At 56.2% G+C, this 26,217-nt stretch overlaps 1 protein-coding gene across 1 annotated transcript; it reads left to right on the top strand.

The window, feature by feature from the left end:
- LOC119102419 (Bloom syndrome protein homolog) lies at positions 1-26,217 on the top strand. The gene is made up of 20 exons (XM_037225785.1): positions 1-151; positions 1,600-1,727; positions 2,058-2,266; positions 2,638-2,863; positions 3,269-3,402; positions 3,849-4,188; positions 4,481-4,614; positions 6,726-6,828; positions 7,502-7,620; positions 9,997-10,217; positions 11,903-12,040; positions 12,561-12,744; positions 13,557-13,687; positions 13,931-14,073; positions 15,509-15,693; positions 16,201-16,354; positions 19,470-19,663; positions 22,831-22,926; positions 22,984-23,150; positions 26,208-26,217. Exons 1-20 carry the CDS (start codon positions 24-26, stop codon positions 26,215-26,217), a joined length of 3,144 nt encoding a protein of 1,047 aa, XP_037081680.1. The 5' UTR covers positions 1-23.

Raw genomic sequence — 26,217 nt, 5'->3', positions numbered from 1 at the left:
TGTTTTCCGAAATCGACGTCGAGATGTCTGCGAGAAAGTCTGGACCATACAAGTTTAAGGCGATTAAGTCTCAAGCAGGTGACCCCCAACGAAATTCATCTGTACAGTATTTCTTCAGTCTCCCTGTGGTTCCACAAATCACAGTTCCAAGGTATTGTTTGATGTGAACTGTGCGACTGGCCCGTCCCAGGACCAAAACAATTCGGGCACTACTACATTTCTCAGTCTGCAAAAATACATTCATGGTGTTGCATGCTTACCTGAGATCACTCGAACTGCTGTATCCTGCATTTGTGTACACCAAACGGGTCAGGCCAAATTGTGTGAATTTTCCCTGTATTTTTTGAAGGATGTCTGGAATATTTTGCCTGAAATTAACATTGCAAGATCATAGTGCCCTGAACATTGGCTCTCTATATGCTGAAATTAATGCTGACTGTGACAAACAGTGTTGTCAGATCTATGATGCATACACAAAGCTGTTGGTGTGGTTCTGCTATTATGTCAGACATGTTTGACATAGCATCAATTTTTTGCTTTTTATCTTCCCCTTCCCTTGCCCTTATGAGGTCTTGGTGCCATTTCAGGGCACCAAGATGTCAATGTGCAGGGAGCACCTACACCTTCATCTGGGAACTATGCAACCTTGATTTTCTAAAGTATGCAAATTTCAGCAGCAAAAATCCAAATCAATAGATTAAAGAAGCATCAAATTTCAGTGGCGCTGCTATGTCCAGGCTACCTCTTTCATGAAGACCTGGCTCTGCTTATGTAGGGCAGGGACACCAAATGCTTTATTTTGAGGCACCATGCCCTTAGGTTTCAAGAGGCATTAAATCCACAGGCTTGTGGAAGCCCACAAATTCCTAAAGGCAATGAAGCTCTTTACTCGCTTTAACACATGGCTCAACCAAAACAGTTATGACAGGGACTGTGTGATATCACAAACTCTAGGCCCCATGAACTGTCTTCATGTGTGGCCAAAATGACTCAGAGCTCAAAACAGTCAGGGGCTTATATAACAGGCACAGATGCTGAGGACATGCAATGTGCTGCAAAGATAAAGAAGCCCTCCCTTCCAGAATAGCTATGGGACCCCAAGATGATCAATGGGGCTTGAACTGGCCAAGATCCTGCCAGGGTTAGCCAAGTAGTGCCTATAATTAGGCTTTGACTTACTGTCAGTGGCAGAACTGCAAGCAGCCATGTTCCCCTGCCCTCAAAAATGCATTCACTGCAGATGACATGGCTCCTGATATAGTGACAGATATCAGACATCTGACATGGCAAGGTAGTGAGAGACAGCTGAGTTACCCCACAGTGGTCAAAGGACTGGGACAATCATGAACTATGTTTGGAAGTATTAAAAGACCTGAGAACATCAAGTCATAGTGAGTTTGGTGTGGTCTGAAAAGGTTGACAGGATTTTGGAACAGCCAAAATCTTCAAAAGAAATCAGCCATATTTACCATGGGTGGCTTGATCATCGGTGGAGCCTTCATCAGTAGCATCCATTAAAATCAGGGGGAAGGCATTCCTTTAATGATGGCCCTCTTCTGCAAGGCCCGTGGCTGCCACTCGCTCCTCGTTGCCTGCCAGTCTCCCAGGAAGACAGGAGCGGCCTGCTACCTCCACATCATGTGCGCCGCAACTGAGCCGACGCCCTTCACTGCCTCTGGATGGTTGTGATGATGATATTGATGACTTTGATCTCAACAGTAGCTTTGGTAAGTGGTCCTGTTTAGAGCAGATACTGCATTGTGTGAGTGAGTGTGAGTCAGGATATGCATGTTCGCATATGTATGCTGCATGCAGAGGATGCGTGCACAGGGCCGCCTACAGGCACATGCGGCCACTGCAAACCTGTCCAGATTTTTTCCCAAGTTTGTGTGCCTGTGCATTACACTTGTGTGTGGTTCCTGTGACACCAGAGCACATTTTGACCCTCCATCCACGTCTCCCCGGGCATTGCTGGCAGCTGCATCATCATGTGCAGCACTCGTCATTGGATGACGCTCTGGAGCCTCCTCATAGTGCTGCCTGGTGTTCACTCACAGTCACTGAGCCAGTCCGTCGGGCGGCGAAGACGGTGGCGGCGGACGCCCTCGCTGCCGACCGGCCGGTCCGCGCCGCCGACGGCCACCAGCTGGCGTCGGCGGCCGGGGAGGGCCCTGGCTCGGGACCGAAGGGCAGCGGGGACAGTGACTGCGAGATCGTCAGCGTCACCATGCCGGACCCAGCCGCCACGGGCGGCCGCTCGGCGCAGGTGGGACGCGGCAGGCGGCGGTCACGGCCGGCACCCCGGGACTGGACTGATCACCCCGGCCGCTCGCCCGCTGCTGGAGACTGATCTCAGCCGCGGGTTCTCATCTCTTGGTGGTCGTGAGACCGATGTGCGCCGGTGGCTCGATGTGCGGCTGCGTGTTGCTTTCGCATGTCGTGCAGCTTTCAGAATTTGCACATCGGGAAATGCGTGTGTTCAAGCATCACTGATGATCTGTCCATCTGCGTGTTGCCAACTGAAACCCGCCCAGCCCGGTAGCGCGTCTGTTAGCTGCGCCTGCCCGAGCGCCCGCCGATCTCTGCCTGCCGTCGGCTTGTGGTGCGCGTCACGTGAGCGCCGCCGTTGTCCCGCAGCTGGCGTCCGGCCGGCCGGCCGACTCTGGCGCAGGGCCGGCCGCGCACATCGAGCATCCGTCGCCGAGCCCGCCTGACCCGGGTCCACCGGACTGGCCTGTGGATGATGGTCCACCGGACTGGGCTGTGGATGATGGTCCACCGGACTGGGCTGTGGATGATGGTCCACCGGACTTGCCACCGGACTGGCCTTCGGACGAGGGCGAGGCGGACGAGACCGCGGCAGGTGCGCGTGCAGTGGTTTGTCCAGCTGTGTCGGTGCACGCCTCTGGTGTGCACTCCTCTAGCCAGCCCCCATGTGACATCTCTGGTCTGCACTCCTCCAGCCAGACCCCACATGACCTCTGGCCTGCACTTCTCCAGCCAGACCCCATGTAGCATCTCTGGTCTGCACTCCTCCAGCCAGCCCCTATGTGACCTCTGGTCTGCACTCCTCCAGCCAGACCCATGTAACATCTCTGGTCTGCATTCCTCCAGCCAGACCCCATGTGACATCTCTGGTCTGCACTCCTCCAGGCAGACCCTGTGTAATGTTTGGTCTGTGCTCCTCCAGCCGGACCCCATGTGACATTTCTGGTCTGCACTCCTCCAGCCAGACCCCATGTGATGCATCTGGCGTCCACTGCTTCAGGCGGGCGCCACGACCGGGTGCAGCCTGCTCCGGTGGACGGTGAAGACGAGATGATCGCCTCCTCGCAGCCTGCAGCCGCCTGGACGAGCTGTGACGTCACCATCCCACCTGCGGCGGCGGCGCCTCTGACCCCAGTGGGTGGTGAATCTTCGGCGTCTATTCGCCAGCGGGGGTACAGCTGACGCTGTCACCTGGGAGGGGTACCGGACGCATTTCGGAAGACGGATAGTCCCGAAATTGCAGTCATATGTGTCTGTTGTGTCTTTGGTCCATCTATGGTGTGGCATGTGGTACGGCATGTTGTGCGCCACCGCGTGGAGTCCGAGTAACAAGGCTTGCGCTGCATACCGCAAGTGCCTGCGACGCAGTATAACGCTCAGCGATGCTAAGGTTTCATCAAGCATCAGCAACACCATCGGACGTTGCATGCGACCGTCAGTGATTGGTTTTTACTCTGCAGTCTAGAGGTCCGAAGGTTGCAGCTGAGCCAACTCGGCAACCTGTGCCCGGCTGGCTCGCGTGCGGGCTAGGGAACGAACTGTGTGCGCCGTATAGAACTGCGCTCCGACCGCTCCTCCAGACCAGTGGTCAAGAGCTGAGCCCGCAGGCGGCCAAGATGGCCGCCAGGATCTGCGACATGCTGGGCGAGCTGCCGGCCGAGGCGCTGCGGCAGGTGCGCGGTCTGGACGCCAGCAAGTGCTGCCGCCTTTTGGCCGCCTACCGCAAGCTGCGCCTGGCCGACTGGTCGCCCGGCGGCGCTAGCGCCACTGCGCCGCCCGGCTGGACAAGCCCCGCGTGCGATACTGCGCCGTCCGGCAACTACAACCCCGGGGCGCCCTGGTCTGGCGCGCCAGGTCCTGCCACACGGCCAGCCGCCGAACCGGCGCCGCCGCCGCCCCCCAGCGCGCCGGCCACAGCAGGTGGGGGACTGATGGGAGTGAGCTCACACCGCGCGCCGGTCCCCGAGGCCGAGGCAGGGCCGCACCGACCGCGGGCCCGGCGCTGCGCCGACAGCGTCGGGCGTCGGCTCTCGTCTCCCTATGACCCCGTAACTCCCCTCCGTGACCCCGTGACCCCGTGCACCCGTGCCCACACTCCCGGTCGGCTGGGACGGTCCGCCGGCGGCCTCAGCCTGCAGAGTTGGCCCGCATTTGAGCGGTGCTGGAGTGGGCGGTGCCGGCGCGCGCTGACGACGCCTTCCTGGCCGGGCAGAGGCGTGGCCAGCACCGGCGGTCGACGGCAACAGAGCGACCGGCCCCGCCTCGTACGAAGCCGTCAACCTTGACCGTAGCCACCTGGCGGAGACTGAAGGCAATGCCGAAGTGTCCAGCAACCGCGTCTGGGAGGTGAGTGTCACGGCGTGGACAGAGGGGAGCGGGCTGACACCAGTTGCGTTTGACGTCCCTCGTGGTGTACGTGCATGAGTTGCATCGCTCTGAGGGGTCGTTGACGGTTTGTGTCGTGGGGAGGGTTTCGTTTGGGCGCTGGGGCTCATGTTGTGCCTTGTTGGGAAACAGGTGTATGAGTGTGTCAGTGACCATTTGAGTAATTACCTCTGGATTTTCATGGGTGAGATCAGGTGTCCGTGTCGTCGGCCGCGCAATGTGTCTGCTGCTCCTCACTCTATTCGCTGTAATTGCGTATCCTGTTAAATTTATTGTGGTATGTTTGTGGGTGCAAGCATGCATGGGTGCCATTTTGTTCCCAGCCACAACGTGCATGTAACGTGAAATGTCACAGTTTCCTGAACTGTGTCTCTCTGTAACGGGCCTCAACGGAATACCACCTTCGGTTTACTAGTGTGAGAATCATCAATTATATTAGGGACGGCGAGCCAGTAGTGTGCGTTAATACATGCTCAGTACGGCCCGAGGGTACTTGCAAGCCCGGAGAACGCAAAAATGAATAAAAATTGGCATTTTTAGATGCAAGACGATAAGTGTAAAGGCAGAATGAGGGCGTGGTATTGTTCGCTGTAATTGGATAGACATGTTAATACTAGCGATCATGGGGCACCGCACATGCCAATTAAAAATTGCAAGTTCTTAGCGTGCGAGTTAAGTTGCCGAAAACGTCATCACTACATATCACGCACTCATATTTGGTGCTTAGGTTTGTGGGCGGTCGTGTGGGGCATTGGGTCTGTGTCGTTATACCTGTTTGGTGAAGTAACTTGACGCTGGAGGGTCCAGCTCTACAGAACTAGAGGACTAGAGCTTGGTACGATGATGAAGGTAGGCGAATGCTGTTTTAAGGTGTAGTTTCCTATTCAGATTGAGTGCTTCAGCCCCCCCCCCCCCTTCTTCCCCAACTCCGGTTTCAGCCCCACCCCAGCCCCCAATTCATGAGAGATAATGAGCAATATCCGGGGAGAAGCCTGCTTGTGGGCGTATTTTGGGGCCAGGTGGTCATTTTTCGCTGCTCAGACCCCAAAATTATCTTAAAAATCTTTGCATCTATTTTGTGTTTTAAGAACACTTTTTGAGCGCGGTGTAGGCTCCCATGCTGACAAGGACCACCACGTCACTTCTCTGTCATGTAGAAAACTACGGCAGTAATCCTGCTCACTGTTCAGGTCCCTGAATTTGTTCCGCATCCCGCGATGTCCATCGCCTGCATTGCGATATGTCATCAGAAAAGTTCAGTCGGCAAATCTGTATTCTTGCCGGGTTACAGTCAGAGTTGACTTGACAAGTGTCATGGGATGGCATTAGTCTAGATGGCGAAGAGGTGCTGGATGTAAAAGCGATGGGTTGAAAGCCCAGTCCACATTATGATGTGATGACACACGGTGATGGAATTCAAAAGGCCTGCAACGAGGGAATAAACCAGCGACCTTTCTGCCGGAATTTCTGAGCCGTGTCAGCTATTCTCTTTCAGCGTGATTTTTTTCCGATGTCGACGCCTTGTTGAACCGAGGTACGTCGGTTAACTTGTTGCACGAGCAACCAAGATATGATTGGTTATCGATGATTGTCACTAGGTTACCACACACGTGATTTTGATGAGTCCTTTACAAGCGATTTTTGCAGGCAGTGGATAGGTTTTATAATATCTTGCGTTTTTCTGTTCCGCCCCTATCCGCTTGGGTGCCCTGTCCCGTACCTTTCCTAATTCGTTTTTCCCACCTGCACCGCTTGCTCCCCTATTTCTGTCCACCCCTGCCCCCGCCCCTGTCCGTGGCCCGTCCAAGACCCGGCGGTCTACCGTGTGACGTCAGACGCCTGTCGGGCGACGGGTGTTTTTTTACCATCTTCGACCTACTATGTGACGTCACGCGCCTGTCTAGTGGCGGACTTGCCACGCCGTGTTCGGCTCGCTGTGTGACGTCACATTTGTCTGGCGGCGGACGCTGCGCACTGCTCGACCTACGATGTGACGTCACATATGCCTGGCGGCGGACGCTGCGCACTGTACTCGACCTGCTTTGTGACGTCACACGCCTGTCTGGCGGTAGGTGCTCCGCACCATGTTCGGCCTGCGCGAGTTCCGCGAGAACCAGAGGGAGATTGTGACGGCTGCGCTGAAGAAGTGCGACACCTTCGTCCTGATGCCGACAGGTGGGTGCCAGGGGGAGGAGGGGGGGGGGGGCCCTGAGGGGGAGCGTGAACTTGAGGCGGGCCGGCATTCTTCCCGGCGGTCGCTGGCGGCTGGCCGGGCGGCTGCGCCCCCGTGAGGTGGCAGCCATAGATACGAAACACGGCAGGCGGGTGGGGCGTCGGGGGTGGCCGGGCGGCACAGACGGACGTCTGGGTGGCCGGCCGCGCAGACAGGCGTCTGGGGTGCCGGCGGCACAGACGGACGTCGGGGGTGGCCGGCGGACAGACGGGTGTCGGGGGTGGCCGGCGGCACAGACGGACGTCTGGGTGGCCGGCGGCACAGACAGGCGTCTGGGTGGCCGGCGGCACAGACGGACGTCGGGGGTGGCCGGCGGACAGACGGGCGTCGGGGGTGGCCGGCGGCACAGACGGACGTCTGGGTGGCCGGGGGCACAGACAGGCGTCTGGGTGGCCGGCGACACAGACGGACGTCGGGGGTGGCCGGCGGACAGACGGGCGTCTGGGGTGGCCGTCGACACGGGCGGGCGCCGGGGTTGGTCATCAGCACATCGTCGCCCGCATAGCGCGCGGGGGGCTGGGGTCAGACCGACTGGCCTGGAATGAATGCTTGTGCCGGTGTCTCGTGTCAGCCGGCGCGGCGGTTTTTCGCTGACTGGCCGGACGTGGTTGGCAGGTGGGGGCAAGAGCCTCTGTTACCAGCTGCCGGCGCTGATGGAGCCGGGCGTCACTGTCGTCATATCTCCCCTGAAATCGCTGATCCAGGACCAGATCAGCAAGCTGAACTCCCTGGACGTGAGTTGGGCAGCTGTCCCTCGCCTCCGCTGTGGCCGGGCTGTGGTGTCTGGCAGACGTCGGCGCTGTGGCCATTGATCGCGGAAATGGCATATTAGAGTGACCGTTCACCCCTTTTTGTGAACAGCAGTTTTCGGGCACTATTGTCATGGAATTTCGAGTTCCAATATTACATTTTCGTTGCCAAAATCAAAATTTCAAGACAGGTGAAAAGCTGAAACGATGTGACGTCACATATGCCTGGCCGTTATGAAGTTTTTAGAAAATTGCACTTGTGTGTGTCATCATCTGTATACCAAAAACGCTAGACGTTCTTTTCATGTGCAGATAACATTTGATATCGCTCAGATGACCCGTGTGTTCTTGGCAGGCCATCTAGTCGCTCTCATATAGTCCATAGTACTCTATACTAATAGTCATGTCATGTCCTATTGTTGCTGGTTTTCATCATAGAGGGCGTTGTCATCACAGTGATTTTTCGAGCGTAGCGGGCCCCGCAGAGACATGAAGATCATGCCGGTGGTTTTCTTTGACAACTGTCCCACTTCCCGGCTACACAGCCGTCGTAATGGCATTCGCTCGTATGTCATGCTATTAAGCTGTTCCGATTATGCCAAAGTATACCCAAAACAGATATTTTGCGTTTGAAGAAAGGTGGGAGCGATTCATGGGCCGGGGAGAGAACTTGTACCTAGCGAGGCGAGTCAACACCGGCCATTGGGGATGCCTTTTTGTGCCGAAAATGGAAAGTTAAAAGTCATTCACCAGTACTACATGAAGCTTGCATCTCTGGTGACCTGGCCCTGGCTTTCTCTGCTTATAGGCTCGGGGTGGGAGGATAAGGGGGAGGGTGCAGACTAAAAAATCGGGCTGACGCGAAATCAATCAAGTGCCGAGCACGTGTGCTGAACAGATTCCGAAATGAGATCAGACTTGCCTTATCTCATACAGACGAGATTATCTATGACCTCATTTCTAGACTCATTTAGTATAAGAGACGGTTGTCGTAACTAATCCATAATCGCCGTTTGTGACGTATTGTCTCAGTCTCACATCTATGCTTCATTTGATCGTTTCGAAGCGATCTCATCTGCTTGAACAAGGTCTCTTCCAACGAAGTCAAAAATTGGCGCCGTTTTTCTACCGTGTGCCCGTCCTCGATGCGCTTTCGCGCATCTTTGGGCATTCGCGCTTGCCTTGAGCTGTGAAAAGTTGTGGAATTTTTGGGACCGGGATCTGAGGACGCCCTTTATTCCAGACAGCGATGAAATGCACTGTAACAAGAAACAGCACGCATCAAATGCCTAGCAGACCGATGTAGATTCCGGCCCTTATATACGTAGTGTTCTCTGTTTGAAATGATACGGTCTCCCTTCACCCGTGCCTTAACCTATGACCTTCATGGCAATGCTGTTTGGATGCTGCTATGGAGCAGAACCGGCTTACGCGGGTCTCAGGTTTCCAGCACGCGTCAGATTGCGGACTGTGTATTACGTCTTACAGGGAATGATGCCCACTGTCATATTTCAGTTGCGTTTTGTTTCGCATCCGACGATGAACGTGCGCTGTCCCGCGGCTAGGAGATGCATCACCACAAAGCACCATGAATATGCCCGCATTTAAAACATAAGCATGACGCGCTTGCCCGCAATCGAAGCTTTGTGTCATGGTGTGGGGACAGGGACTTAGCGCGTGCAGTTTGGCGATGATATTGTTCTCCCAGGCGCCCGGAAGCCACTCAGGTATGAACACGAAGTCAGCTTCGACGGCCAAGGCCGTTATCAGGCCCAGGTAGGTGGAGCGGGGCAGAGCGTGGGCGGAGGAGGGTCAGAGGGCAGGGAACAGGAGCCAGCGGACAGGCGTCTAACGGCTGTCCAACTTTGTTGGCACACGAATGGTGCATCAATCAACATTGTGAATGTACTTTGATGGTGTAAGAAACGTTTATGTGTACAGAGGATGGCATAAAAAATGCACGGTCCTAAAACTGCATTGCCGTGCTGCCATCTCAAGTTTTCGATTTGGCAACGCAAGCTTGGTATTCGAACCGCACGCCAAGACGCGTCGAGTGGAGCAGGGAATCGACATTTGAACAAGAAAGGGAAAAAGGTCATCCCATAGTACACTCGCTCCCCTTTATCAGTATTACGAACATGCCCGTGCCCGGACGATGTGCTCCGTTGCGCCCCCCAGAGCTGGAGGAGGCGTGATATTGGAGTAGCGCGTGTTTTTGTCAGGCGCTGCCTGTCAAGTATTGTTGCAGCCCAGCAGGAGCTGTTTGGGACCGAGGGGGTCACTTTGGCTCCAGCTGCCACGGCGGCTGGTGACCTGACCTGACCTGACCTGACCTGACCTGTTGGCCGCGCGCGCCGCCAGATCCCGGCCGCCCACATGTCCGGCTTGAGTTCAAACGAGCAAGTGTTCCGCGAGCTGGCGCGGTCCAAGCCTGGTGTCAAGCTGCTCTACACCACCCCGGAAATGGTCGTTAACAGCGGACGCCTGAAGAAGGCGCTCGTGTCTCTGCACAGGCGCCGTCTGTTCAGCCGACTGGTCATCGATGAGGCTCACTGCGTCTCCCAATGGGGACACGACTTCAGGTCGGTAGGACCCCGTGCGTCTCCCTCTGAGCACACTTCAGGTCGATAGGACACTGTGTGTGTGTCACTGGGGACAACTTCAGGCCGGGTGACCCTACATGTCTCCCAATGGCGACACACATTCAGGTCGGCATGGCGCTGTCCCCCATAAGATACACGACTCCGGGTCGATAGGCGCATGTGTGCCCCCCGGTCTGAGTGGTCAGCAGGACTTGGGGCGCGTGCCATTGGGGATGCAACTTTGGGTCGGTGGTGCCCACTGCTGTTCCCTGTGAGGACATAGTTTCAAGTCCGTGGCGCCCGCCATCACCCAGAGTGCGGCACCGGTGCAGTGGGAAGTTCGGAAAGAGTTTGGGAGCACTAACCCGATTTTTAAGTCGATCCGGTCCGCGTATCGCCGTACGAGACTGCACGCCTGCTAGACGCTAACGAAAGGCTTCGGTCAGCGGCCGGCGCTTCCGCTGTTCGTACGCGGATGGCTCAAGGTGGAGGCATGGCGGAGACCCTCACGCGCCCCGCAGAGCTACTCCCGCTACCTTCCCCAGCGCAGCACCCTGCCGATTCGAAACCCGCTGTGCCAGAGGAAAAGCGAAAAAAAGGTTGCTCGAGTGTGCAATCCACGCCTTCTTCTGGGCGAGTTTTGTAGCGTCTGGTACAGCTGACCTACCAGGATGTGTTAAAATGGGTCTAACCGCGTTTTTGCCGCTTCCAATCTAGCTTTCCATGTAAATGAGGATTAATGCTGAATTTGGTGACCTTGGTACACATGCCCGTGTACGTACGATCTGCATTGTAAACGCGGCCACTCACATCACCTCAGGTGGCTTTGAAGTCATTTCCGGAAGAGTCAATGACCCGAAATTGCCTCTAGACTGGTCACGGCACACCTCGTAACTGGTTCAATGTGAGGACAACTCCGTCCCGATAGCTGAGTAGGGTAAAACGCCTCCTTCCGGTTCACCCAACTGGAGCGAGTTGGGGTTTAGTCGCTTCCGGTGCTCGCCATTACACCTGGCAAGTATGACCTGCGGCTGCCGATAGCGGCTTCGCAGGTCAGATGACGTCAGAGGGCAGGACAGACCGTGTCAAGCATCGCGGCTTGTTAAGATTTTGCGTCGGACTACTGACGCTGACGCTGAATCTCACGATCGGGCTGTGGGACCGATCTAAAAAAGGCTAAATATTTTGTCAGCTTTTGGGTTGTCATGCATTTGAAGAGTGTGTAGATGTCGATGCTCGGAATCCAGTGATGGTCATCTTTCGTTTGTCATCCACTGGCTTTGCTTTAAATATTTTGGTTTTGACCGTTTACATATTTTAGCGCATTGCAAATTATGTTGTTCTGACGACGGATGGTCCGCACGACATAGGTGTGTTCCTCGCTGTTTACGTACCTATTTCGCCTCCCCTCCCTGACCTGGATGTGGCTGGTGGTCCCCCCTTTTTTAGCAGCCCCAGCTATTAGCCCGACTAACCCGACTTGTCACTTGCGTGGCTGCCGAGCTAAGCCCGGGCCAGCAGCGCGCCACCCGTGTCCGTTTTGCCGCCAAACATCAGCTTGAGCCCCTCCGCGCCACGCCCGCAGCGTTTGATAGCGTCGGAGCGCGGGCCGGCTCGGCCCGCCCCCTGGACCAGTCAGGTGCCACCCACTGTTCACGCTGCCTCTCCTCCCCCCTCCCCAATAGGCCGGACTACAAACGGCTGCACGAGCTGCGCCAACTCTGCCCGGGCACGCCGGTGATGGCGCTAACGGCCACGGCCACGCCGCGCGTTCGTGCCGACATCCTGCAGCAGCTGGCACTGGAGGCGGACAACGTCAAATGGTAGGCCGCCGGCCGGCCGCACCCGACGCTCGCTACAGACGAGAGACGGCAGTGGGAAGGCGGCCCCACCTCCCCCGGCTCACTAGCTAGCGGGCGCGGCCAGATTCTGGGTGGCATTGCACGGAATAAGTGGGCCGAATGCGTGGTGAGGGTGTAGTACCAGGTTGCTGGGGCCGACAGAACGTCGGTCACGCCTGTAACGGGCGGTAAAATAGGCTTACATAGCAGACGAAGGGATTTGCGTTGCATGCTCTTAACAGTTAAGGATGTAACGAACTTGTTTGTGTTCAGACAGACGAATGGCTTTCACATCCATCGGTTCATACTTCCCTTTTTTGCTTGCCACGTATAGTCCAATATTGTTTCCCGCCATCGCCGTTTTGTTTGCTGTTGTGCTTCAATGCCAGCCGGACCTGGGTTGGCCGGTCTGTTAGCGCGTGCTGGCGTATATGAGGGCGCACTGGACGACCAGCTCAGTCAGGTGGTGAGCGTCGGTGGTGACCTCTGCCGGCCGCCGTAGGTTTGTGTCCAGCTTTAACCGCCCCAACCTGCACTATGCGGTACACACCAAGGAAGGCAACGTGACGGCCAGCATAGCCGCTTACATTCGCAAGACCTTCCCTGGCAAGACGGGCATCATCTACTGCTTGTCCAAGAAGGATTGTGACGACGTGGCCGACGCTATGCAGAAAGAAAAGATCAAGGTGATGTGTGGCTTATGGTGCAGTTGGTTTGGCCGCCGCCGTCTGAAGCAGCCAGGTTTTTACCGGTTAAAACCGGCTGACGGGAACTACTGGTTAGTAAAAACGGACCGAAGCTTGCACTGCTGAGTACGCACGCCAGTGAAGCAACCAGAGCAGCAAAGCACATTGCATGCTAGTGGATAACACAGTACTATCAGTGTTATTCCTCGTGGAATAACCAGGAGAAAGGAGAGATAGATGTATTGGTATTTCGGTTACATGCGATTATCGAAACGAATATGAGTAGTAACTTGTGGGTTGGATGGCGGCGGTTGTTCGGGCCGGCCCGGGTTGGGTTGTCGTGCTGCGGTGTTCCCTCCGGCATACACAAGCCTCCTCCTGGATCGTCGAATCAGTAGGCACCCTGAGTTGTATCGAATCTCTCATGACAATACGCCATTTGTCAAATACCTGTCAGTTGGCCCCTCTGGTGTGTTTGGAACACACAGAGTAGGAAGCTGGCGTTTCTGCATGATCAGCATCGGCCATGGTGAGGCCTCCCATCGGCAGCAGGCACATGTTTCTGGTACGTTATGCTCGTCCGCCATAGCGGAGGCGCATATTAACGTCTGCTCTCATGTTTGCCCTCCAATGTTAGTGGTTGTCTAGGAACTACGGATGCCCGGTGACGTCACGTGGTTTAATGCTTTCTGCAACGCCAGAGGATGTTCAGCCCTCGCTTCAGAACGCAAATTGCCAAGTGTAGTCGCTGTGCGGTGGAATAAAATGTTCTTGTGTGGTCCGTGGAACAACGGCGCTCGTGTGTTGTCCAGGCTGCTTCGTACCACGCGGGACTGACGGACCAGCTGCGCTATGACGTGCAGGACTGCTGGCTGAGAGGCGAGGTACACGTCATTTGCGCCACCATCGCCTTCGGCATGGGCATCGACAAGCCAAACGTCAGGTGGGTCCGCACTCACTGGTCCCACGGTACGAGGACGTGGCTGCCCGCATTTTGCGCGGGACTGCTGTTGTTGGGCCCGCATTTTGCCTCCTTATGTTAGATGGTGGCATTGCTGCAAACATCGCTTGCCGAAAATGTTGAAACAGAGTCCCCCGCACAAAGGGCTCGGCTGGTGTGTCGACGCCGCGGCTCAGGGCCGCCGGTCGTCGGGCTGTAGTGACGCGCTTGTCCGCCCTGTGCCAGATTCGTCATACACCACTCGATGCCGCAAAGCCTGGAAGGCCTGTACCAGGAGTCGGGACGCGCCGGTCGAGACGGCGCGTACGCCGAGTGCGTGCTGTACTACCAGTACCGGGACCTGAAGCGCATCCTGACCATGCTGAGCCGTGAGTATCGGCCGCCGCACGGCCCGAGCGTCCGCGGTTGAGCGGGCCTGACCATATCACGAGGATCTGTGAGTGACCATCGGCCGCCGCACACGCACCGAGCGTCGCAGTTGAGCGGGCCTGACCATATCACCGCCACCCGAGCGTCCGCGGTTGAGCGGGCCTGACATATCACCGCACAGCCCGAGCGTCCGCGGTTGAGCGGGCCGACCATATAACGCACGGCCGAGGTCGAGTGAGCGGGCCTGACCATATCACCACACGGCCCGAGCGTCCGCGGTTGAGCGGGCCCGACCATATCACCGCACGGCCCGAGCGTCCGCGGTTGAGCGGGCCTGACCATATCACCGCACGGCCCGAGGGTCTGCAGTTGAGCGGGCCTGACCACATCACCGCACAGCCCGAGCGTCCGCGGTTGAGCGGGCCTGACCATATCACCGCACGGCCCGAGCGTCCGCAGTTGAGCGGGCCTGACCATATCACCGCACGGCCCGAGCGTCCGCAGTTGAGCGGGCCTGACCATATCACCGCACGGCCCGAGCGTCCGCAGTTGAGCGGGCCTGACCATATCACCGCACGGCCCGAGCGTCCGCGGTTAAGCGGGCCTGACCATATCACCGCACGGCCCGAGCGTCCGCGGTTAAGCGGGCCTGACCATATCACCGCACGGCCCGAGCGTCCGCAGTTGAGCGGGCCTGACCACATCACCACACGGCCCGAGGGTCTGCAGTTGAGCGGGCCTGACCATATCACCGCACGGCCCGAGCGTCCGCGGTTGAGCGGGCCTGACCATATCACCGCACGGCCCGAGCGTCCGCAGTTGAGCGGGCCTGACCATATCACCGCACGGCCCGAGCGTCCGCGGTTGAGCGGGCCTGACCATATCACCGCACGGCCCGAGCGTCCGCGGTTGAGCGGGCCTGACCATATCACCGCACGGCCCGAGCGTCCGCGGTTAAGCGGGCCTGACCATATCACCGCACAGCCCGAGCGTCCGCGTTTGAGCGGGCCTGACCATATCACCGCACGGCCCGAGGGTCTGCAGTTGAGCGGGCCTGACCACATCACCGCACAGCCCGAGCGTCCGCGGTTGAGCGGGCCTGCGGGCCTCTAGAAGCCAGGGAGATCCTCCCGGGCGCTACACCACCAGGCCAAGCCGCCTGTAATGTGGTGGCATGCTGTGCGCAGCACTCGCAGCGGAAGCATGAAAGTCACGGAGTCAGCTTGAAACGAAATGTACGTCCGATCGTTGTGATGTGGGGTGGGCGGTTCAGTATGGCTCGGTCACCCGGTGAGGCCGGATCGGGATCCCTCTCCGCTCTCTCTCGCTAACGCATGATCGACGCTACCGCGATCAGCGCGCTGGGGCCTCGCCACGCCGTCGCGGTTCCCGCGTCGCGTCCGGTCGCCGCCGTGACGCTGCGTGCCCCGGCAGGCGACCGGGAGAACCGCGGCGAAGCCTACGAAAATCGCAAGGCGAACGCGTGGAAGATGTGCCGCTACGCCGAGAACATCTCCGACTGCCGGCGCTCGGCCGTGCTGCAGCACTTCGGAGAGCGCTTCGACCGGGCCGAGTGCCGGCGCGACCCGCGCACCGCCTGCGACAACTGCCGAAGCCAGGTGCGCCGTCAGCGCCACCTCGCTGGCGGCGGCGAAGGCGGGGGCGGCTGCCGACGGGGTGGCGCCGGACACGGGTCCGGCCCTGGACTGGTTTGTGTAGTTGGTTTGAGAGAGGGAGGCGGGCGTTGGGCGCTGTTCAGCCTCCGAGTCATGCGATGGCCGGTCAGTTATTCAGACGGCTAGGGGGCCGTCAGCCTTGACTGGAACGTTCTCAAGTGACTCTGGTCGCTACGTTCTCAGATCACTGAATGGTCGGATTCCGTCGGTTCTTTTCTTGCAGGCACTCAGCGTGTATGCTGCGAATGTTTTCACCATTAAAATGAAAGTGTTCGGGTCTCCGAGGCCGATTTCCTAGGCATTTGACCAATGTTTCTACCAACACCAATATCGTCTTCCTTTGCCGTTGCATGGGACCCGTCCCTGGACCGGCCATCTGTGGCAGTGCTGTCCCTCGTGCTGGAGATTCGTGTCGAGGCGCAGCTCTGAGGTCTCGGCCACCCCACGCAGGAGCCTGTCGTCGTCAAGGACGTGACGGCCATCGCTCGGGAGGTGGTGGCCGACATCCGAACCCTGTGCAGCGGCCGCCAAGCCGGCGACGTCACCGAGCACCAATTTGTCGACGTTCTGAGGGGCAGCTCGGCCAAGATGATGGTCGCCCGCGGTGAGTGATGGCTGGTCAGTGGTGACCGGACTATCCAGCCTCTCCCCCCCCCCTCCCCTCGCCCCCCCCCCCCCTCCCCCCCCGAAAAAGGTGTCAGCAGAAGACAAAACGCCGACGAGAACTTTGGCAGGCTGTGTAGACGAGACCGCTGATTGAGCTGGACGGAAGAAGAGAATTTATGAGCACCCACTCGTGTTTATGAGTACGGTTGTACGGGGACAATGCTTAGCACAAGGTGCGAATAATTTTTTTCGTGAGTGCGAAACCTTCGTTGCCAGCGCGAGTATCATGGATCAAGTGATAAGTGCAATGCCGGACCAACGAATAATTTTCCACCCTGCCGTCAAATACCCGATCATGCCGTGTTTCAAGCGTGTCTTCCACCCCACGTTGTTGTTTGTGGCGACTGGGGGCTGCCCGTGTCGCGTTTCACCGTTCGTTATCCGCCATGGCCGCAATGGTCCGGTAGTTTTGTCAAAAGATGGTGCCCACTGTGTCCGCTTAAGTCCGTCCACACCGCTTTTTTGTCGGCGCGCTGGGCGCGCGTCAGGAGCAGGTGACATGAGAAAAGGTATGACGTGCAATACGCACCCGAGCGCGCTCAAATTATGATCGAAGACATCTTGCTCTTTGCAATGCACGTCACGCCTAACGTCCAAATGTCCGCTTAAATCATCTGGAACAAATTGGCGCAAAATGATCGCAGTTCTCCATGCGCCCGAAAATCCAGATATTAAATCATCTTGAATAGTGAGGCACACAAGAAAGTTGCAATCATTATGGGTCTGTTTTCCGTGACCTCATCAAATCTCTCAAGGCCGCCGCCAGCGTCCTCCATTCTCCTCTGCAATAAAAGGTGGTTTTTCGTATGAGTTTGGAAAGGCCGTAGCAGAGAATGGCGCAGTTCATCCATATGGTTATGTTGCGCTTTTTATTGATGCATGGCATAAACAGAGGACGGGCGTGTATTTTTTTACACATTTGTGTAAAGTTGACGATATGCGTATATATATATATATATATATATATATATATATATATATATATATATATGTTTGATTAAAAGTAACTGCCGACTCAGCATTGACGAGCTTTTTGATGCATCGTTCTAGTTTCCGGGCCTTTGACTTGGCATCATTGCTTAGATCAATGATGGTTCGCGCAAAATTACTCTGTATTCATCGTTTTTTACATTCTAACGTTTCGAGATCCTATCTCAACGTCGGAGGAGACTGAATGACACAAGAAGTAAGTTTTGAGTTTTAAAGGATAAAAATTATGCACTTCTGTTGGGAAACATCTTTTGGTACGGGGAACACAAGTCAAGCATAACTAAGTTAGATAAGACATAGTCCTATGTTCACTTTGATGCATATCAGAAACTCATAATGGGAACACTACAAAGACACAATGAGAACGCTATTGCCACAATCACATCAGTAGTGCTCACCGCCCACCACCTAATAGTTCAAGAGTTGTGAGACTTGGTCTGGTGAGGGCCAGAGAAAGCTCTTTAATGAATATGCTTTCCCAAATTCGAAGACGTTTGAATTGAGAACACGTCTTCAAACGAACACGCAATGAAAACGTTTGAACACGCCTTCAAATTAGGGAAAGCATGTTCATTAACGAACCCTCTCCGCCCCTAAACAGACAGTCTTGTACAACTCTTGAACTATTAGGTGGTGGACGTTGGGCACTATTGATGTGATTGTGGCAATAGTGTGCACATTGTGTCTTTATAGTTTTCCTATTATGAGTGTTTCTGATGTGTACGAAAGTGAAAATAGGTCTCTGTCTTACTTCAGTTAGTTTGTTTCATTTGTGTTCTCCGTACCAAAACACGTTTTCCAACAGAAGTGCATAATTTTGTATCCTTCAAAACACAAAAGTTATTTCTTGTGCCATTCAGTCCTCTCCGACAGTGATATAGGATCTCGAAACGTTAGGATGTAATGAGTGATGAATATATGAAAAATTGTGTGCGAACCATCTTTAATCTAAGCGATGATGCCGAGTCAAAGGCCCGGAAACTAGAACGATTCGTCAAAAAGCTGATGAATGATGAGTCAGCAGTTATTTTTAATCAAGCATGCATCAAAGAAAGGATTCTGCCTTATATATAAGGATATATATATATTAAAGGATATATATATATATATATATATATATATATATATACCCATGCAAATGTTTATGTTCATTACAGGTATGCAATTATTTTTCGTGATGTGTGTTTTGAACATATCTTTTTCAGTGGCCTCAACGTTCAATGTTATTCACCGTCAGTATGCCAAAACTGTTTGCCCAAGTTGCGCGCACACAGCGATGCACTCCTCCAGATATGGAAAGGTTTTCGTTGACAGCGGATTTGAGGGGGGCGGGGCGGAGGGTTGCTTAAGTTGCGCGCAGACAACTGATACACCCTCCAAAGAACTGTTTCCTAAACAACGGGATTGACGTTGGTTCAGTGCTCCTATCTCCCACGGAACTAATGTCATCTTTTTTATGAAGGGGCGACGGGAACAGACCCGGTATGTCACCCGTAATCGTATACAACTATGGCAAAAATAAGTTGCGTGCTAAGCCGTCAAACATAGAATGAAAATTCCTCGGTCTCCTCGCCCCTGAACGACCGTCCAGCATCACCAGGCGGGAGATGGAAAGCAGAAAGCATATCCTGTGCACAGTGTCAATAACTATCGAAAAGTATGACACATTCGACAATAGTAGGACGGATGTGCGGTTTATAGCCTGTGGCTACGCACGCGCGTCCGACGCGCTAACAAAGGATCTGGCAACAGCACGAGGATCTGGCAGCGCAACGGGTTTAAGGGCCGATTCTCCTGCCCGGGATAAAGATAGTGGGCGGAAGTGCCTCCTTGGAACGGCGTCGCGATGCCACGGACAGTGCTTGAACCCGTTTTGGGACGCCTCATGTTCTGGATGCGGTCCGTGACGTTGGCAGTCGCTGCAAGCTTTGTTTCTTGACGGTGACGCCCGCCGCATGCTTTGGTCCGTGACGTGATATCCTCGTGGTGGCTGGCTGTGTGCCGTGAAGCCGGTCCGTGGTCAGAGGGGGCGGCCGGCCGTCACGTCCGGCGCCCATCCGCAGGCTACAACAGCCTGTCCGTGTACGGCAAGTGCAAGAGCTGGGACCGCCAGGACTGCGGGCGTCTGATGCACCACCTCGTCCTCGAGGACTACCTGCGGGAGGACATGGTGCCCGGCGTCAAGAATGTGGTCTTGGCGTACCTGAGGCCGGGCCGGCGCGCGTGCCAGCTGTCCGCCGCCGGAACACAGCACAAGGTGAGCAGTGGCTCGGACACGGCCTGCGCGCGTGCCAGCTGTCCGCCGCCGGAACACAGCACAAGGTGAGCGGTGGCTCGGACACGGCCTGCGCCTGTCCGTCGCCGGAACACAGCACAAGGTAAGCGGTGGCTGAGACACGGCCAGCGGTCCGGTGGTCTTGCTCACGATTGAAGAGATTTGGGCCTGCCAAAACAGCTACCTGATCCTATGTTCTGGGAACGGGCAAGGTCTGATTCGAAACCATGTCTGACTCCTAGTAAATACAGAATAATTACATAGCTATTGTAGTTTTGCGAAGTGCAAAAGTTGTAATATCATACTTCTCGGCCGTAACACACCACGGACGGAAACGCTGACGTAGTGAAGTAGCACCGCTAGGATGCGTCTTGAGGTGACGCTCGAGCAAGGCGGTAAGAGATGCGATATTTGTCATTTTTTGTCTCGTAGGTGTCATTTATTATCACGCTTACCACCGGTGTATTGTAGTCAGGCACCTTCCGCAACCGACACCAGTATGTTTGAACAGCGTGTTACACACCCTGAAGCCGAGTGCTTCAATTTTGCGAACTTATTTTCATCATGATATAGCGTGCGGTAGCCATTTGGTATGCCATGTGCTTGGTTATCGACAGCAGCGAAGAATCTGGGGTGATTTCAGATTTTACCGTTGTGGCCCGCACATAAGTCGCAAAACGCAAATGTTTCAAATGGATGCTGGTCTCAGGGAACGGGACATTTCACATGTGTTTCGGATTATTCAGAAAAATCACACGTGTTTTCTTGCTAAAAAAGACTTGTACGCAAACATTATGAATGCGCACAGACATTGCATTTTTTTGCGAACATTCATTGCACATAAACATTTTGTCTCATGACAACCACGAACTTACTCACATTCTAAAATTGCAATGTAGCGTAAGTTCTGCATGGCCCCCTGTCAGCACAAGGCACCCGGCTGTTCTCTCCCGGGGCAGCGTCCTCCGCCGCGCGCCACGAGACCGCCGGGTTATGCTTCACCGCCACCGCCGACTCCTTATGTCCAGCACCGCTCCAGCATTGTTCTGCTAGACCTCTAGTCTTGAGGTGACCCCACCGGACGACAGACGCCACAGGCGAGGCATCAAGTCAGGGGAGCGCGGTGGCCAGCGGTAGCGGTCATCTCACCATCAATGCACTGTCCAGCCAGCTGTTTGCTTCTCTGGCACGGTGGACAGTGCCACGGGTGCCACATCCCGCTGGAGCCGCCTTTGGGACAGCTCGTCTGGTTTGCCCCTGCACTGAGTCTGTAGGCCGCTCGAAGTTCTTGCCCGGGTTTCCCGGCACTGAGCAGCTCTGACAGCTGCGGTCGTCCGTCTGAATCCCGTGCCTAAAGTGGGCCACTGATGCCTCATGGAGTGATTGCACACCATGCCGTGCGTCTGAAGCTGTAGAGGGCATCTACTGCCTCTTGAGCTGGCTTGTTGCCCCAGAATTGCGAGTTCTGGTACTGTTCGCCTACTCATCCTAACGAAAACGTGCTCCAGCTGGAAATCGGTTGATCATCGTGAAATAAGCAGGTCTGTTGCGTCTTCTCAAAAACCGGCAATCGTATGGCATTCGAGCTTTGTGGTCTGTCTCATTTAGGTTGTTGTGTGTTGATAATGGTTTTCATACAGTATTATATCAGTTCTGTGTAGCCTTTGCCTTGTATAGCTGGGCATCTTTCACATCTTGCGCCAGCTTCTCTAGGCGTGTTGTGGGTCCTGGATTCCACTTTTTTTCGTAGAAGAGCTTTTACCACTTGCGCTGAGCTAATACTATTTTTTCCGCCTCAAAGCGAAATTTCACAGTTTGCTGTTCTCATCTGGTGTGTGATACAGCCTATTGGCTACTTCCATGGAATTATTCAAACTTAGACAGCATTGCTCCAGCTAAATTTTAAAAAAGACGCGCGTGATCGTTTTTGTCACAAATACGGGTTGCGGCGAGAAAACAAAGGTATTTTTATGTTGATTAAATCCTACAGTCCTCTGGACCCGATCTTTTTGTTTATCGACGAAGGCCTTTTATATGGGATAGCTATTGAAAAACGCTCGCACCTCTGTTTATCGGAATTTTGACCTATGATCATGGGAGTTGGGATTTTGGGATTTTTGGTAAAATTGGAGTTTTGGAAAATCGGAAACAATCGGAATTTGAATAAATGAGTGAGTTGAAGCTAGAACGTTCGCTTACCGGTACGGTTGGGTTCACACCTAAGTCTGCTCTAGTCATTGAGACCTGACGTCAAAACGCGGACACGGAACGAACGGATACATTAGGTAGCGCACGATGTGGCGCACCGGTTTGCGGTCGTGCACGCATCTGCCAACACACGTGGCAGCGCGATTGTCTGCTGCGTCCTCTGTTCAGTTCAGTTAGTCCCGTGTCGCAGCAATCCCGAGGCGGCCAGATCTGGATCAGACTCGACCCTTTCGTCGTTCTTTTTTCGCATCAAGAACATTTTTTTCCGTGTTAATCGAAAAGGAAAGACAGGATTGTGACAACGTTGCAATTTTGCAGGAAAATCTCGCCATGTCGCATCAGTCTGTACGCTCATGCGTGACAATTTATAAAGCACAAATTTTAACGGATTGAACTTGCCGAAATCTTTACCGGCCATTGTTCTCGCGTTCTGGCTGCTTTTTTGTCAGTGAATCAAATGCCTGATAACGCCGGGTTCTAACGTCTTCTGGCATACTAAAGGTTGATGAGTGTCAGAAGGAGAACTCCGAACCCACAATGTGCTCGTAGTTTAAGCAAGGTCTACTCGCCCCGAAGTATTTGAGAAGAATTAAGTCTCGCCCTGAAGAATTAAGTCTCGCTCGCAACGGCCGCGTACTGGCCTCCTGCACGTTAAGCCCGACATATGGTCAAATGAGTACAGCGTTACGACCCAGCTGGGCCTCTTGGAAAAAGAATGGCTCAAAATTAGCCAATGAATTTGCCCTGAACGAACTGAACTTCGAAATAGGTTTCTGTAAGACCCAATTTCCTTAACGGTAGTTGTGCTTGTGGCATTGATTGTGCTGTCAGTGTGCCTGTGCCGTGCAGTGTTGGCGCCAGACCACAGACGGCTGACGGCTGACGCCAGTGAGGGCCGCCGACCGCCTGACCGCTGGCTCTGACACGTGACCTGTGGCCAGGTGGAGCTGTCGTTCCTGCGCAGGTCTGGGGCGACCGGCGCCGGGCGCGGCCGCAGCAGTGTCGGACGTCCGGGCGCCGCCACCGGCCAGGCCACCGAGCGCGCCGCGCTGCGCGAGCTCTGTCTGCGCCAGCTGACGGAGCGGTGCCAGGAGCTGGCACGCGCCGCCGACGTGCCGGTGGCCTCCATCATGAACATGCAGGCGCTGCACGACATGGCCGACCAGCTGCCGACCACGCGCGAGCAGATGCTCAGCATCACGCATGTGACCGTCGCCAACTTCAGCAAGTACGGCCATCGCCTGCTGGAGGTGATCCAGCCGCACGTCGAGCGCAGGCGGCAGCTGGACGAAGCGGCGCGCGCTGGTGGCGCCGCGCAGCGGGACGAGCCGGCGGCGCCCCGCGGCCGGGCCAAGCGCACCCGCCGGGCGCCCGCCGCCGCCGGCCGGCCGGCCAAACGCGGTCGGGTGAACGATCCGGCGCCGGCGACGGCGGCGGCGCGGACAAAGACGCGCCGCGCGCCGGCCGCGGCGCCGACTGCCGGGTCTTCGCTCGGCCTGCTGGCGCCGCCCCAGCCGCGCGCGTTCCTGGGAAATCCCCGAGTGTCCCTTCTCTGAATGGGCTGCGGCCGCTGCGCATTACTCCGTCGCGGCCTTTTGGCCACCGCGGACGCTGGCTTCAGTCGAGCTCGCCTGCTATTCAGCAGCTATTATGCTTCAACAATCGGGTATCGCTGGCGCTCGCTTCGCCCGAATTTTGTGTCGGCTTCACCACTTTCATTGCTGTGCCTGCCGGTTTTGCTTCCTGCTAGATGTGATATAACGCGGGGCTTGATATGTAACGCGGTTTTGAAGAACGACAGACGTGCACACCCAGGCGTAGCCGAGCGAGCTGTATCGCTGTGAGCCTGCTCACCGCACCACGCAATACTGAGCATGGAGGATCACCAGCATCGCCTCTCGGTGAACTTTATCTGAAGGATTCGGGTTATCCGATGTTTTTTACTTGTCAGGATTTCTCATCGCATCATAGTGATCCACGTCGTTTCATTTATTTTTAGTGAGGATGAGGCACACACACACACACACACACACACACACACACACACACACACACACACACACACACACACACACACACACACACACACACACACACACACACGCACGCGCACGCGCACGCGCACGCGCACGCGCACGCGCACGCGCACGCGCACGCGCGCGCGCGCGCGCGCGCACGCACGCACGCACGCACGCACGCACGCACGCACGCACGCACGCACGCACGCACGCACGCACGCACGCACGCACGCACGCACGCACGCACGCACGCACGCACGCACGCACGCACGCACGCACGCACGCACGCACGCACGCACGCACGCACGCACGCACGCACGCACGCACGCACGCACGCACGCACGCACGCACGCACGCACGCACGCACGCACGCACGCACGCGCCCGCGCGCACACACACAGACCCAACTGCATTCCATTTGCCATGCACGCCGCTTGATCAGAAGTATCCAGCCGTGTGTGCGTGAGCACGCTCAAGGGAATATGTCTCTCTGGAGCACGTATTGTACGCTTGCCTGTGCATTTGTGACGTGGAAGTACTGCCATATCGATAGTCACGTTTCGATAATATATTTCCTTGAAGGAACGGCCTTTACGAATGCGTGCCTCGCGGTGTGGTGATGGAAGGGGGACCAGTGGCGGTGACCCGGCGCGCCAACACTCACGTACGTGCGCCGTGCGGCCCAGGACCCATTGGCAGCCGCAGGCAGCAGACAGAGGAAATGCTTAAAACAAGAAATAGAGCGGCCAAAGCAAGAAACATGACGGACAACGCGACCACGTGGGTCCTGGCCGCGTGCTGAGCGCGGGCAGGTCTCGTGCTGAGGTAAGCGGTGCCTGCTGCACGGCAGCGCTAGCCACGGCGCCGAACACTCGCGTGATGCCGCCGTGCTACCTGGGAAGGTGAGAGGGGACTGAATGAATAAATGCTCTGCCTATCTACCGTGTAGCCCTGGTGAAGCCGCGAGAGTCGCCCGGCCCTGGTGAGGACACGGGAGTAGTCCGACCTTGGTGAGGACTCAAGAATCACCCTGGTGGGAACGCGAGAGCCGCCCGGCCCTGGTGAGGGCGCGAGAGCCGCCCGGTCTGATGGGGACGCGAGAGCTGCCCGGCCCTGATGAGGATGCGAGAGTAGTCCGACATTGGCGAGGACGCGAGAGTAGTCCGTCCTTGGTGAGGACTCAAGAGCCACCCTGGTGAGAACGCGAGAGTCGCCCGGTCTGGTGAGGACGCGAGAGCCGTCCAGCCCTGGTGAGGACGCAGGAGCCGCCCGGTCCTGGTGAGGACGCGAGAGCCGTCCAACCCTGGTGAGGACGCGAGAGCCGCCCGCCCCTTGTGAGGACGCGGGAGCCGTCCAGCCCTGGTGAAGACGCGAGAGCCGCCCGGCCCTGGTGAGGACCCGAGAGTCGCCCGGCCCTGGTGAGGACGCAAGAGTAGTCCGACCTTGGTGAGGACTCAAGAGCCACCCTGGTGAGAACGCGAGAGCCGTCCGGCTGTGCGCATCGAGAACTAGTGCGTCGTCTCAGACGATGGTTTGTCGCCGAGTGGGAGCTTTTCTCGTTGAGTTGGCTCGAATTAGAGCCCGTTCGGCGAGTAATGACAATTTTAGGTATATGGGGTGATAGTGTGTTAACAATTGTGGGGCAATACTATATGGACCTGAGGTCCGTCCGCCGACACTTAGCCCGCCCAGGGACCCCTACACGGGGCATGCGCTCGGGGCTCGGACGAGGCCCCACCAGAGGACCCACTTGTGGCTGGTGCATGCAGCTTGCCCCAGACAAATGGGGCGTCGCGAGGATGCAGGATAAGGCGAGAATATGGGCAGCAGGGGAGATGCGCCTTTTTCTCGCGCCCGCGGAAGTTAGGAGGGGAGGGGGTCGGTTCGCCGAGTGCTGACGTCAGGGTTTAGCCCATAACTTCCACGTCATATGCCACAGTCACATGATACAGGCTGCAATAGACTGATGCGCCAATCGCAGGCCATGACGGCATTGGAATACCACAACCCAAGTTTTAAACTGGTCTTCATATTCGAGTCCGTTCAAGAAAGACTGGGGCATAATTCTTTGGGTCAGACGCAGCGTGTCGACGGTCCGGTGGACCCTCTCCCCGCGGGGCCAGCTGACGCTCCGTTGAACGACAGTCCCCCCCCCCCACCCCACCCTCGCGGCCAGCTGACGGTCCGGTGGGCAACTCCCCAGCCCAGCTGACGGTCCGGTGGACAACTCCCAAGCCCAGCTGACACTCCGTTGATTAACAGCCCCCGGGCCCAGTTGACGGTCTGGTGGACAACCTCAGGCCCATCTGA

Source organism: Pollicipes pollicipes, unplaced genomic scaffold (assembly GCF_011947565.3).
Source record: "Pollicipes pollicipes isolate AB1234 unplaced genomic scaffold, Ppol_2.1 Scaffold_5724;HRSCAF=6776_pilon_pilon_pilon, whole genome shotgun sequence".
NCBI lineage: Eukaryota > Metazoa > Arthropoda > Thecostraca > Pollicipedomorpha > Pollicipedidae > Pollicipes > Pollicipes pollicipes.
This window is presented reverse-complemented; position numbering and strand designations above follow the sequence as displayed.

What these genes read in the sequence shown, in the direction of transcription:
- LOC119102419 (XM_037225785.1), top strand. Translation starts at nt 24, where the DNA reads ATGTCTGCGAGAAAGTCTGGACCATACAAGTTTAAGGCGATTAAGTCT. An exon ending in ATCGACAAGCCAAACGTCAG is followed by an intron (nt 13,688 to 13,930) that starts GTGGGTCCGCAC and finishes GCCCTGTGCCAG; the next exon opens with ATTCGTCATACACCACTCGA. An exon ending in CATCCTGACCATGCTGAGCC is followed by an intron (nt 14,074 to 15,508) that starts GTGAGTATCGGC and finishes GTGCCCCGGCAG; the next exon opens with GCGACCGGGAGAACCGCGGC.